Genomic DNA, 14,074 nt, shown 5'->3' on the forward strand with positions numbered 1-14,074 from the left:
AGAGAAGAGAAGAGAAGAGAAGAGATTTAGAATGGTGAGAAAAGTTGGATGCTGTCAGGTCTACAGAGGTGAGCTGGGTAGTTCTGGAGATATTGCCCAGCTTTCCAGCAGCCTGCCAGACTCTGAACCCAGAGTGCAGACTCATTAGCATTCAGAGGGGGACTAACCATGGGGGACACATCTCAAGCACTAGGAAGAGACAGGCTGTGTTTTAATTATGACCTGGACTTTTGAACAAATCCTTTTCTCTGCTTCTCTGAGCCTCAGAGAAAACAACTTGTGGGAGGCTGTGCAGTCGGCAGCTGGGTCCACAGTGGTACCCGTACAGCTGTGTACACATCTGGCACCCAGGTGGTAGATGGCATGTTCCTCTTCTCGAATTGCTCTTGAAGGTTACAAGAGGCAAGGGAGTAAGGTGCAGCTGACATGGTTTGGCTCCAGGGAGGGAGAACGGAAGGAACAAGGCTTGCCGGACTCTTCTGGCCTGCAGTCCTCCAGGGAACATGGCCTCTTCAGGATTTGAGCCTAGATGACTACTTTCACTTCGTCCAGCGCTCCTGAGTCAACATGGCGGACACTCTTTGTTATACTCACTCCACCCCTCTTTCCTTTAACACAGGGTGGAAATTTATGGAGTGAGTGACAAATTTAACAGGAAAGAAAAAGGAGGAGGAGATTAATAGTCAGACAAGCACAGATGCTACCACCCGCTGCTGAAGCTCCTTAAGTGTTTGTTGACTCCCTGGGAACATTTGCCCTGAGTCTGTTTAACAGTCCATTTCAGGGGATAGGGAAAAGAAGCAAGGCATGGGGACAAAGGGTCTTTGACTGGCTACTGGAAAAGCATTGATTAGTTTGCTCAGGTTGGCAAACAGAGATCAGGGACTTGGGAGGCCGAGGGATGAACTAGGTAGACTTTCTACACAGCACGTGGCATCTAGCAAGGGGAGAGGGTGTGAAAGAAAATATTGGAGGGACTCCAGTAATAAGTCGGGGAAAACCTGCAGTGGGCAGCTGGAGGGAGGGAGGGAGAGAGAGGGGAAAGGCTTCTGGTCCTTGCAGTTCTCTGTGTGGAGCGTATTAGTAGTGAAAAGGCAACACCAGCCATTGGATAGGTGCTCAACGTTATCCTCCATCAGGGTATGTGAGAGATGGGGAGGGGGCGTGTAAAGTGAGTTGCTTCACAGGGGCTGAGGGATGGGCACGGGAGCTCACAGCTTAGACTGTAGGCCATACAGCACATTCCTTCCAATCCTGCAGATTGCATCCTGTCCTGGGAGGCTGTCCGTGGGTGGCTCCAGGATCCATGGCAGATGACCTGGTTATCTTTTTCAAGCTTTGGCTTCCTCCACTCAAAGCTTCAATGTCTTCCCTCTCTCCAGTGCCAGTCTGTGTGTCATGCCTCCTTGGGAGCCCTTCCCAAGCCTCCTTTGCACTCCACCTTCAGATTGTTCCAGTCTACGGCAAGCTTCCAAGACAAACACACTGTGTGAGGGTATTGCCATATAACCCAACAAGTACTATTTTATGGTTGGGAAGCGATTGACTATTCTAATTCCTTATGCATGCTCCGACTCTGTGTTCTAAGATTTTGTAGCCACCACGGGACATCTCTGCATTGTTGTTGGTTTTGTTATTTTTTAGTGCCACTATGGCACACACATGGGGGTCAGAGGTCACCTTTCTGAAGTCAGTTTTCCCCTCACATCTTTAAGTGGGCCTCAGGGTTTGAATTCAGGTTGTCAGGTTTGCATGGCAAGGGCCTTTATCCACCCTGCCATCTTCCTAGTCTGACTTATGTTCTTCCACAAGCAGATGAGCTCCAAACGGTGGAGGATTTGTCTTGCATACTGTTGAGTCTACAGCAATCACTCACACACACACACACACACACACACACACACACACACACACACACACACAGAGATGGGGCCTGGTTTCTATTTCTTCCCTCTCTGTTCAATCAGAGTGGATAGTGGATCACAGCCCGTGTAGTGGATGCTTCTGAATTAATGAAAACAAGAGAATGAAAAGAAGAAAGAGCGACTGTCCTATGAACAAGCAAAGAGATAGGACTGGCCCCACTCAGGCCAATGTGGTAGTTGGCTTGTTTATAGGAAAATCTTCTGTTGTTTCTGTTGTTTCCGTCATTCCTGCCAAAGTGGGTCAAATTAGCAGAACAAATTGGCATGGTCTCCCTAAATATACTTTTGTATCCACTTGTGTCTGTCTTTGTGAAGAAGGGGGCAGTGCAGTTTTACGCCCTGCCCCCTCCTTGCTGCCCTCTCTCGCGCCAGCTGACCTTCCTATATCTATCAGCTCCTCTGGTATGCAGGGATAAGCAGAGAATGTTTTGTAAAGACTCCTACCCTTGCGATCATGTTACTAGTTTAAAAAAGAAAATGGCTCTTTCTTTTGAAAGTAGAAAAATGCTATAATGACTGAATATCACAGATATGTTAAGATGTTTATGTGCGTATGCCACAGTGTTTACAAATGCAATTATAATCTCATCAGATAATTTAAAAGTGAAAAAAATTAGATATTTAAATTTTTGGGCTTTCATTAGTCAGCATTAGTTGTCAGGGATTGAGGGAGACCAGAAAGTCACCGATTACCCTGAATCTGAAATCTGCTCCAGTACAAACATTCCTGTCCCAGGGTTGAAGGTCCTCTTGCTGTTGACTGGCAGGGAGACCTCATCGCTTTTCTTTCTCTCCCTCTTGTAGACTGTTTGCTGTCAAATGTGGGGGCTGCTTCGAGGCCATTGCGCCCAATGAGTTTGTCATGCGTGCCCAGAAGAGCGTCTACCACCTGAGCTGCTTCTGCTGCTGCGTCTGTGAGCGACAGCTGCAGAAGGGTGACGAGTTTGTCCTGAAGGAGGGCCAGCTGCTCTGCAAAGGGGACTATGAGAAAGAACGGGAGCTGCTGAGCCTGGTGAGCCCTGCAGCCTCAGACTCAGGTGAGTGCCTTGTGGTTGCAGGGAAGGTGGTCCATGGGATGCAGCCTAGGTCTATGGCAAGGCAATTCTCTGCGTTTAAAGAACTTCCTTTTTAAGCGCAGACACAGCTTAAAGCGGTGACTTACTGTGATGATGATGATGATGATGGTGATGATGCAGCATAAGAAATCATGTCTAATTTTCACTGCATACAACCTAAAGCACAGACTCCTGCATTTTGAAGTCTCAGCGTTAACAGGAGTGACTGCTTCAGGCTAGAGTCTGTTGATCTCAATCAACTGAGCTTAGCTCTCGGCCTAGGTCTGGTTCAGGTCTTCTGTGATTCGCTCTGGGGTTCAGGTTAGAGGAGCAGTAGCTGAAAGGGATGGGCTCCTGCCAGTCACAAAAGGCATGCCCGACTACACAGGCACACTCCAAACCTCCGCTGCCATCATGTCTGCTAATATCCCATTAGCTGAGACATATTGCAAGCTCAGACCCCTGGAGTGGGGAATGCAGCTTGAAGACTTGTTGGCTAGGCTTCCATAAGATAGAGAAATAGACTATTAGTTATGGAGATGGGGAATTGAGCCAGCCATTCAGTCTACTGCCATCACTGAATCTCTCTAAGCACGGTTTGCTCGTCTGCCTGACGGGAGTGCTGGGATCTGCCTGAGGTTTGGTGACTTCCATCATAAAGGAGTGCGAATATTTTTGTGCTTTCTCTTCCTCACCCACCAGCCTTGGCTCATGGTGACTTCAGAGGAGGTAAGAGGTAGGAGATACAAAGGAGATGCAAAGGTTTCACAGAGCACGTTCCAGCGGGCCAGCTAATTCTGTGCTTGTAAATGAAGCTTTTCAGGACGATGGCTCCACAGGGCAGAGGTTGTCCTTTCCCAGGAGTCTGCGTGAAGCTGTGGGTGGTGTTCCTGTGACTTTGCCCATTTTTAACATGGTTTCCTTTTATTCCCAGCCTGTAATGTACTTATCAGATGGCTCACAGGCTAAAGTGTTTGTCACACAAGTGTGATGGCTAGAGTTTTGTTCCCCCAGAACCTATGTAAATGCTGGTTGGGGACAATGACCCACCTGTAGTGGTAACCTTGAAGATGGAGACAGGGTCTCCAGTGCAAGCAGGCTAGCAAGACTAACAATATTGTGAGCTCCGGGTTTGATTGAGAAACCATGACTCAGTGAATAAGGTAGAAGAATGATAATTGTGAGAATCAACCTCGGGCATCCACATGCACTTGAACCCAAGTACACACATACTGGTGCACTCTTTATCACATATTCACGCTCACAGAGACACCATATACACAAACACTAACACATACACACTCACACTCATATAGTCAACACACACACTCACACTCATAAACAAACACTGCAAAACTTATCACAGATTTTTAGAGCTGAAACGGACAACAAGAATCTCCCAGAACCATCCTCCTCAGATACTGACAGCAGTAAGTAAGATAGCTGTTTCTTTTTTTTTTTTAATTTTTTTTATTTATTTATTATATGTAAGTACATTGTAGCTGTTTTCAGACACTCCAGAAGAGGGCGCTAGATCTCGTTATGAGATGGTTGTGAGCCACCATGTGGTTGCTGGGATTTGAACTCTGGACCTTCGGAAGAGCAGTCGGGTGCTCTTACCCACTGAGCTATATCACCAGCCCAAGATAGCTGTTTCTTAAGTACTTGTTGAGTTAATGTTCTTCTGTCCTGTCATTTTTATGTTTTTGTGAGTGCATGTATGTGCGTTTTTGTGTGTGCACTTGTGAAGATCAGAGATCAACCTTGAGTGTCATTCCCCAGAAGCTACACACCTTGTTTTCAGAAGCCCTCTTTCTCTCTCTTCCTCCTACTTTCTCATTTTCCTTTATTGTTGATGTGTGTGTGTGTGTGTGTGTGTGTGTGTGTTAGGGTTAGGGTTGGGGCATGTGTTTGTTATTGGAGCCCAGTGGTTGATTGTTGGGCATCTTCCTAAATCGCTCTCTACCTTATTCACTGGATCTCCCAGTGAATCTGGAGTTTGCCAGTTCAGTTAGACTGGTCTGAGAATAAGTCCCTTACCTTGGCACTGGGGTTAGAGTTGTTCAGTGCCCCTCCTAGCTTTTACATGGGTCCTGGGAATTTGAACTCAGGCCCCTATGCTTATATGACAATTACTTTCCTGACTGAGCCTTCTCCCAAGACTTTCTGATCTTTTGAGACAGGGCCTTACTATGGAGCGCAGGCTGACTTCGAGCTAGCAACCTTTCTTCCTCAGCTTCTTCTCAAGTTCTAGGAATAGAGGAGTAACTCATCACACACCACTGAATGCTCTTTTCTGATGTGGCCCAGTCTCTTTTATCCTGGTCCCAGCTTTGCCAATAGTCCCCAAGGCAGCCTCTGTAGTCTTTAGATGCCATTCAAAGCCAGGGGTAGACCATTTTGGCTTAATGGGTGGTGACAGATGCTCCGGGTCTCTAGGGGCCCTCCCCTATGAGGTCTTCAGGCCAGAGTGCTTTTCCTTCAGCAGGACACAAGAGGATCATTGGTAGGCATCTTGGAGGTCATGTGGCTCACATTCCCATCAGATGTTACAGCAGCTTCTGCTGAAGCAGCTGGGCCACAGGGAGCAGGGGTGTAAGGAAACACGCCGGTGTGCCTTTCCTGCTTATTCCAGATGTGTGGGAGCTCTTTCCAAACTCTCACTCCTCTCAATTCTGACATAGTCTGTGGAAGGATGGGTCTCATATGGCTGCTGCCTGCCTACTTTAGATGTCAGTGGCAAGTTGCAGATTGTCATCTGTGTTTCTGAACTAGCTGGCGGTAAACTGGCGTTCCCAGGACACCCTCCTCCTGCAGCTCAATTAAGTGCGTGATAGAAAACATTTCACTTATGCTCTGCCATTTTTTTTTTAAATAAAGGCATTTCAAAGGTATCAATGGCAGATAAAGAGATACGCAGGGCAAGGTGTCTGCAAAAGGGCCCAGAGCTCCTATAGCCCCCTTAAGGGCACCAGCTTCCATTTATCTCCATGCATCCAGCTCTCAGAAAGTTATCTCAACCCTATCCTTTTGGGTTTTTAATAGAGCTTTATTACAGAGGCACACTTTAGTAATTAGACACTCATGACCAACTCAACCTTTAGGTCCTCTGCCCTGCTTGAGGGTGGAGGTGTGGCTGAACAGACCAACCATTTAATCTGACGTTGGCATCTCTAGTGGTCCGACTCTGTTCTACAGCTATCTAGGACCCACCTCCTCCCACCAGTTATCTCATCAGCATGCAAAAGCTGATCTTACCAGTGGCAACTTGAAGGAGCCCTTGACTGTGAAACTGGGTGCACAGCATCCCACATCACCACCCTAACTCTTGCCCTTCCCTTGTGAAGTAGATTGTCAGAGGGTTAATGTCGAGCTTTAACATCCATCTCAATCCTCATACCACCCCAAACCTAGGTCCTGGCTTTGCTTTAAGAAGCCACACAGTAGGACACCATTCCTCTACCCTTGCTTGATAGAAACCCTCGCTGGTCTAGGAAACACCGAAGCCTTTTTTAGTTTCTCCCCAGTCTTTCTAGTAGCCTTTTAGTAGATGGGGGATGTTCTGATCTGTCTGTGAAAATACTATGCTGTCTTTAAAAGGTACCACCATGAAGGGTGTGTGATTTTTTTCCATCTGAGGTGTGGATAGAACATTGTTATTGTTCCTGTGTGAGTTGGGTATCATATTCTATTTACATACACACAATTTTATTAGCCTTTTGGCCTGGGAGTGGAGGCAGGGGCTCCTGGCTCCTGACACCTGACTGTGGACAACTGTGGCTCCTAGCTGGTCCAGGTGGCATTCTCGATTTTCTCTCTTTGTCTTCCATTTTCTTTTCAAATGAGTTTTATATGCAGTCATGTTTAAAGCTTAAGTTTGAATTAAAATCTGCAGCACAGTTGAAGGTGAGACATGTCCTGTATACTTCCAGTTTTCCCGTATGGTAACATTGCACATAACAGCAAAAAATGAAGACGGTGACCCAGCAAGGACACTGCCAACTCTAGCCTTTGTTTGATTCCAGGAGATTTTCCCTAAAGTCTCCATTCGTTTAAGAGTTCAATGTACCACACTGCAGTAAACTATGGTATAGGTGATTTTTAAAGCAAACAGGTTTCTTCTTTTATTTCTTGATTACAGAAGAATGTCTGGTTTGGATTTTATACATATTTTGTTTATTTCAACAGTATTTTCTTCTTGCTTTTTTATTTCCTTTTGTGTCTCTGGCCACGCAATCTAACTATATTTTTGCCTTCCCTATTTTGGGGTTCATCTGTGTTTCTGAAGGCAGGCTGTTTAGATTATGCCTGGGATTCACCCCCTGGCTGGGGTGGGACTCTTTCAACTGATATGCTAGTGGAGAGGGATTTTCCCATGAGGCCCATCCCGGGACCCCTGTCTTTGAAGGGCACTTTATGTTTTATGGGATAGTGTAGCAGCTTCCCGGCCTGCACTGAGGAGCCCCCCATCCCTGTGTTCTGCATCCACCTGCACATCCTGACCTGGCATGCCACAGGCATGTGATCATATAAGCTTCATGTTTGAACTCATTGCCTTTTATTATTTGTATTAATCTCTGAGGCCAAGAACCACAAATCATGGGAGTTGTAAAGTGGATTCCTTACACCCAGTGTTTGTTAGTCCTTTTTCTTTCTGATTTTTCCTGGTATAGGGATGTTGCTGTGTCTTAGATTCCAGATGCCTCCCGCAAATCTCCTTGTCTAACACTCCATCTTTCCTCTTCTCAGTAATGTTTATCAACTCTAGTACCTAGGCCATATTTTATTGTTTATTAAATTGATGCTTTTTATTTATTTACTCTCTCTGTCTCTATCTCTCTGTCTGTCTGTCTGTCTGTCTGTCTGTCTCTTTCTCTCTCTCTCTGTGTGTGTGTGTGCCACAGCACACATGTAAAGGTCATAGAACAATCTAGTGAAGTCTATTCTCTCCTTCCACCTTCATGTGACTTCTGGAGGTCAAATTCAGATCGCCAGGCTTGTACAGGAAGCTGAGGACTGCTGGCTCTGTCCTCCTTGCATCCACAACACTTGGGGTGGCATTGTTGTTCTACAATGTTGCAGCACTTCTTTTAACCTGTGTGGGGCTAATCTTACTCTCAGATAAAGCTGACTCATGAGCAGCAGTTACCTCATAATCTCTGGAAAATTCCATTGAATTGTTCTTATTAGTTCATTTTATAATGTTAAATATGCTGTTAGACAGGTTCAGGAAGGAAGCTAGTCCTACATTCAGAAGCAATGTGATCTTGAGCCAGTTACCTTCCCCTGTTAAGACTATATTCACTAATCAGTAAAAAGGGGGCTATCATGCCACCCATGGGGCTGCTTTTAGAGTGAAAAGAGAGAGTGCAGATCAAGGCATGAAACTTGACGGGTGTCGACTGAATGACAGTTTCTGTTGCCAACTCTTGGTGAGGTGGTTATGGACTTCTGAGTGTCGCATGGCTTCTGCACTTGCTTTGCAGAAGACCCGTCATTTCACAGATAGCTCCTCATCCCTCATCTTTGCCTTTCTATTTCACATGCCCCTGAAGAGTTGGCAGAAGGCATCTCAGGGTGGCACAGAGGGCTTGTCATTTGGGGCAGCTAGGGGTGCATGAGTTGGAGATGCATGGTGTTCTACTACAGACTTGTGTGGGTGTCAGAAGCAATCTTTAGTTTTAGAATGTTCTGGCTGGTGTCACATCCCTGGGAAGTCAATGTTAAAAAAAAAAGTCAAGTGGAAAAAAAATCAGTGACCTCTGAGGCTGATTAAAATCTAAGAAAGAGTGGAAGAAATCTACCAATGTTTATTGTTTTTCTGTAATAGGTTAAGAGATTGAGATTCATAGTCATTAAGATCTGAAGGTCTGTTAGCATGGCCCTCATACCTGCTGTCCTTCGAGACGTCCCTATTGATGTCCTTCCAGCCCTCACTAGACTTCCATTAGGCACGATTTATTTATTTATTTATTTATTTATTTATTTATTTATTTATTTATTTTTTATAGACTTCCACACTATGTCAGTCTCTAGGTTATTAGCTGCAGAAAACCAAAAGCTAAGGAGACACTGATTCCCAAGAAGCACAACTGAGGAGACATCTCAGAGTCAACATAACTACATCAGAATATGTTGTGATATAAAGGGGCTGAGAGATGGGCAAAGAGACATCACTATGAAAATCTTGTCACTCTTTTTAACAAGCAAAGGGGTTACTCATTAAAAAAATCAAGAGCAGTTACTACAAGAATTACAATAAACATTCTATTGGTGAAAATGTATTTAAATCATATTTTCTATGTTCCTTACATAAACATTTAACCAAACTTCAGTAGAGTAATAATCACCTTTTATCAGGAACACACACACACACCACATACACACATACACACTCATCTCTCTTCCAAACTTAGATAATTCGCCGCTTGCCTTACATGATGTTCTAAGTGTTTTAATTCTAATATTAGCATACTGTGTTAATTTAATACATTTCGGATAGATGGTGGTCTGATGTTTGAGAAATATTGCTTCAAAGTGCAGTTGCCTACAGATCTGTCCCCGGGTTTTGGAACTGATAGACATTCCTGAAATTTCAGGCTAACAAATATATTCTAGTCCTATGCCGTGTGCTCAGAGTAAAGCAAGAGACTGGACGTCTCGTCCTGAAGATTTCTGCACAGTGTTCATCACAGAGTAAACATGCATTCTCTTTCATTGTTTCTGTGGGTTGCTAGTATTGTCAAAGACACACAAAAAGCATGAGTTTATAGCATAACTCCACAGATCTTCCCAGACTCTGTTTGTTTTATTAACTAACATTTCTGACCAGTAGGCAAGAAGCAATTATAATTGCTGGGCCTTTTAGGTTGTTTTCAAAGCCAACAGTTACGTTTCTTGCTGGAATCAGCTGTACACTTCATTAGGAGAATTATTTGTTGTTCCCCATCTAAGGCTTAAAACTTGTTTTCTTAGTGGAACCTTCTCTGTTAGTATATTTGTTTTGTCTTCATAACATAGAAGGAGAAGTGAAAACATAGGATACTTGAGTCAGGGATAAGCTGGAATAAGAACTTAATTCTACCAATTACCAAGTCCGGACACTTGATACTGAAACAGAGGGCTTCGGCCCTCTCTGTAATTAGAAGTTGAGTAGAGTTTATCTTTGGTGCTTAAAAAGTTACAGGCAGTGTTCAGATTTAGACAATGCTTATCTCTTTTCCACTGACTAAAACTTGTTTTTTAGAAATGTATCCACACTTAACAATTTTGATTAAAATGAATAATAAAAGTGTAAAATTAGTGTAGCTGCCTCAGCATATAAAATCAATCAGTGTTTATAATTAGTCATTCCCCTGCCTCAGCATATAAAATCAGTGTTTATAATTAGTCATTCCCCATGTTCAACTTCTGTAAGTAACAATGGCCACATGGAAAACATATCATTGGGTTTCAGATAATGATGATGGATTCAGGGATGTTCCTAATCACAGAACGCTCCCCCTACAGAAATCATTACCTTAAATACTTCATGGGAGTTAAAGAGCATGGTCTTCCCATGGAGATGGTGATTAAGGCAGTTTTGTGAGTCTTCCCATTCTGCGAGGAGGAGAAGGATGAGCAGGACAGTAGCGAGGCAGGTTTCACAACTCGTCACAGAAGGAGCCAGTGTTCAAACCCGGGTGATCTAGTTGCAGAGTCTGCCTTGGTTAAGCAATGTATGTTGTCCGGTCACCAGAAACATACAGGTCGCCTAAACCAGGCCTCCCTCACGCTGTCTTCTCACATTTTACTGACAGCTCCCTGGCTGGCAGTGGTGGTGATACAGGACTTCACTAAGACTTCCTCCCTGAGTGATTCCAACCAAAGCCCCTTGCACATTATTACTAAAGCAGTGAAAAACAGAGCTGATATGGACCGAGTTCACGCTCCCATTCAGCACCAGACACAAGTCCACTTTCTGCTTTAACCTATAGCACTTCCTTCCTTAGCACTTAATCACTATCGTTGTATGTTTTATGGGGAATCCCCTATAGCAGTCGGCAGCCGGGAAGGACGCCAGATCAACATAACCTGCTGAAATGTAAGGAATTAAAAAGGGCATGTGAAGAACCAGTTAGTGATTTTGTTTTAGTTGGGCTTTACAGTTAGTCATCCCACTGGTTCTGTTCTTGTGTTTTATTTGAGGCAGCAGGAAAACATCTCCTCCTCCCCGATCTGAAGTCTTCCAGAGGAGGGGTATCAATGGTATAAGCCATATCCCTCATTAATTGAATAAGGTCTGACAGTGGCCTAAAATCAGTACACCTAACAGGCTTCCACAAGCTGACCCGTAATAGTCCCCCCTTTTAGGAGACATAAGCTCAGAACTTTCTTGTTGGCAGAAACAGTTTGTGCCTTTATCTCTCCACCTCTCAACTGGGTCCTTTCTGTAGGACTTGGCAGCATGCCAAATGAATTTAGGAAGACAGTCCCTATACAGGCAGAACAACACGTCCCCACGGCTACATGTCCCAGGCTTCTCCCCTGTGTCATAAATGGAAGTCATGGTAAAGTGCAAGAAAGGGCTGCTTTTCTTGTCCTGACAACCCAGACCCCACCTCTACTTTTGAATTCCCAGCCAAGGGGGTTTGAGGTGATTCAGTGGTGCTTTAGAAACTAAGACAGGTCACCCAGGCAGTGGAAGAGCCCACATCTCCCTGTGCCTTTGTATCTGTGACTAAACAAAACTGCCAGTGTCTTTTAAGGATGATAGCAAACTAGTTATAGCTGCTTCTGAATACTGTAGGATTCCATGTGGCAGAAGCAAATGGAATAGAACAGAATTTAAGACCTATCTAGATGGCAGTGGTCCAAATGCAAAGTTGCACAGTGGAGAGGCCAAAGGCTTGTCAGGTCTTTTGATGGCTAGGACCAGGAATCTGGATATCTTAGCGTGTGTGCACGAGGGTGGTATTCCAGGTAAACTGTCTAAATATTCCTCTCAGAAACCTGTGAAAGTAGGCGAGCTGGCTGGGTCGGCTCAGCATCTAGTTCACCCAGGAGTCTGATGACTATTCTGTTGAGCAGGGTTTTGGCTAGGTATGTGGAGCATATAGAAGCATTTACTTGACTACTGAGAGAGTATTTTGCAGCACAGACAATAAGATGGGCCAATTGTTCATGATGGATTGATAACTCTGCCCTTGAGTTCTAGAGGAGGAAGGCTGTTACCAAGGCATTCAGATTATGTGTTGCTCCTCAGTGTAGTCCCCACCCCTTTAAGGCTTCCTCTGATTGTATTTTTAAAGGTGTGTGTGTGTGTGTGTGTGTGTGTGTGTGTACACCTGCAGAGGCTAGGGGAATGTTAGCTCCTAGAACCAGAGTTACAGGTGGTTGGGAGCTACCTTACATGGGTGCTAGGAACCAAACTCCGATCCTCTCCAAGAAAAGCATGTGCCCTAAGCCACTGAACCATTCTCCAGATCCTTTGTGTGTCTCTTTTTTTTTTTTCCTTGTTGTTGGGTTTCTGTGGGATGGGCCTTAAGGATTTACTTAGTCTGCTGTGTAGCCTGAGATCCGGGGTTCAGGAACCCCCAGGTGAGCAGGTCGGGTAGGAGAGGAGGGTTGTGAGGCCCAGCTCCAAGGGGTGTCAGAGCTCTGGGAAGTCGTGTTGGGGGTACCACAGTTACCTGTTCTTCCCAGTAGAGGTTTGGCGCTGTGCCAGGGAGAGTCTGGAGCTAAGACAGAAGCTGTGGACATTGTCCCTAGAGTGAACAGGTGCAGATGGGGTTGTAAGACGAAGCAAACAAAAGTCTAAGGAGCCAGATGACATTTGCATTTTGGAAGATGTAACATGTTCTAAAAAGCATGTCCAAGGCATGATAATATCAAAAGTACACATCTAACGGTTTGGTATAATAAGAATGAGCAGAAGAGGTGTGTGTGTGTGTGTGTGTTGGGAGGGCAATTGGGTAGTTATTGATGCTCTAGCCAGGGACCAACTGGATATTTGATTGATTGGCTGGATAATGACAAAGAGAAAGAAAACAATGTAATTCTGTCCTGAGACACGCGTTTTTCCATTTCCCCTGTGTACTCCGATTGGGATTGGTGCCCCAACCAAGCACAGGGAGGCTCCCTTTCCTGAGCCTAGGGTGGGAATCTCGTCTCCTTGGCAACTCTCTCCCGCTGTTGCTTAAAACCGTTTGAATTACACCCCTGCCAGGCAGTCACCAGTGGCTTTCTTTTCTTCCCAGCTCATTTTTTCCCTGACAGAACCCTGGCTGGAGGCGGCTTCAGTGCGGGCCTAGCCTGGGGAAGCTTTCAGGGCTGCGGGCTGCGGGCTACTGCAGCCCTGCGCATGCATCGCATTCTCTTCTCTTCAAAGGCGCTTTAGAAATGGAAGAGGCCAGGCTGTAGAAACACACCCGGACGGCAGTTTTTATGAGAAAATGCAGATAAAGAGCCTGGCGGTAGGGCCATATGTTCCCCATAATCTCCAAAGCCGTCACTTCAATTAGAGCCTCCCCCGAGTTCTAATGCCCGATCCTGAGTAAACAAGCCGCTCTGAAAGAAGAACTCGATTTCCAATTAAAAGTGTACTAACATTTCTCCCTCCCTTAATTCCCGCCGAGCAAAGCCCCGCGCGGGCGGAGGCGCGGGCTGGGTCGCTGCGAGGTCGTCAGGTCCGCGCCTCCCCGCGCCGCCGCGCCTTCCCAGGTGACGTCAGGCGGGCCCGGGATTAGGGCGCACCCCGCGCTCCTGCGCCGCGCCGCAGACTTAATTAAAAGTAATGCCACGGTAAATCCGCTGGCTCTGGCTGGCGGGGCCGCGCCTTCGGGCCGGCCTGTGATGGGGGTTGGGTGGGGTGGGGGCAGCTTTCGGAAGCAGGTGCTCTCTCTCTGTGTCTCTATCTCTCTCTGTATCTCGTTATTCTCTCTGTCTCTCCCTCCCTCCCTTCATTTTCTCTCTCCCTCTCTCCCCTCCCTCTCCTTTTCCCTTTCCCCTCCCTCTTCTCCCTCCTCTGTCTCTCTCTGTCTCTGTCTCTGTCTCTCTCTCTCTGTCTCTCTCTCTCTGTCTCTCTCTCTCTCTGTCTCTCTCTCTCTCTCTCTC

General features: G+C 45.7%; 1 protein-coding gene across 1 annotated transcript in view; it reads left to right on the plus strand.

The window, feature by feature from the left end:
- Positions 1-14,074, plus strand: part of Lmx1a (LIM homeobox transcription factor 1 alpha) — a 145,806-nt gene that overhangs the window by 98,536 nt on the left and 33,196 nt on the right. Inside the window, exon 3 of the mRNA XM_021170712.1 lies at positions 2,730-2,962. Within this exon, the coding sequence (XP_021026371.1) occupies positions 2,730-2,962 (233 nt within the window). The remainder of the gene's footprint in view (positions 1-2,729; positions 2,963-14,074) is intronic.

The sequence above is a fragment of the Mus caroli genome, chromosome 1 (assembly GCF_900094665.2).
Source record: "Mus caroli chromosome 1, CAROLI_EIJ_v1.1, whole genome shotgun sequence".
Classification (NCBI taxonomy): domain Eukaryota; kingdom Metazoa; phylum Chordata; class Mammalia; order Rodentia; family Muridae; genus Mus; species Mus caroli.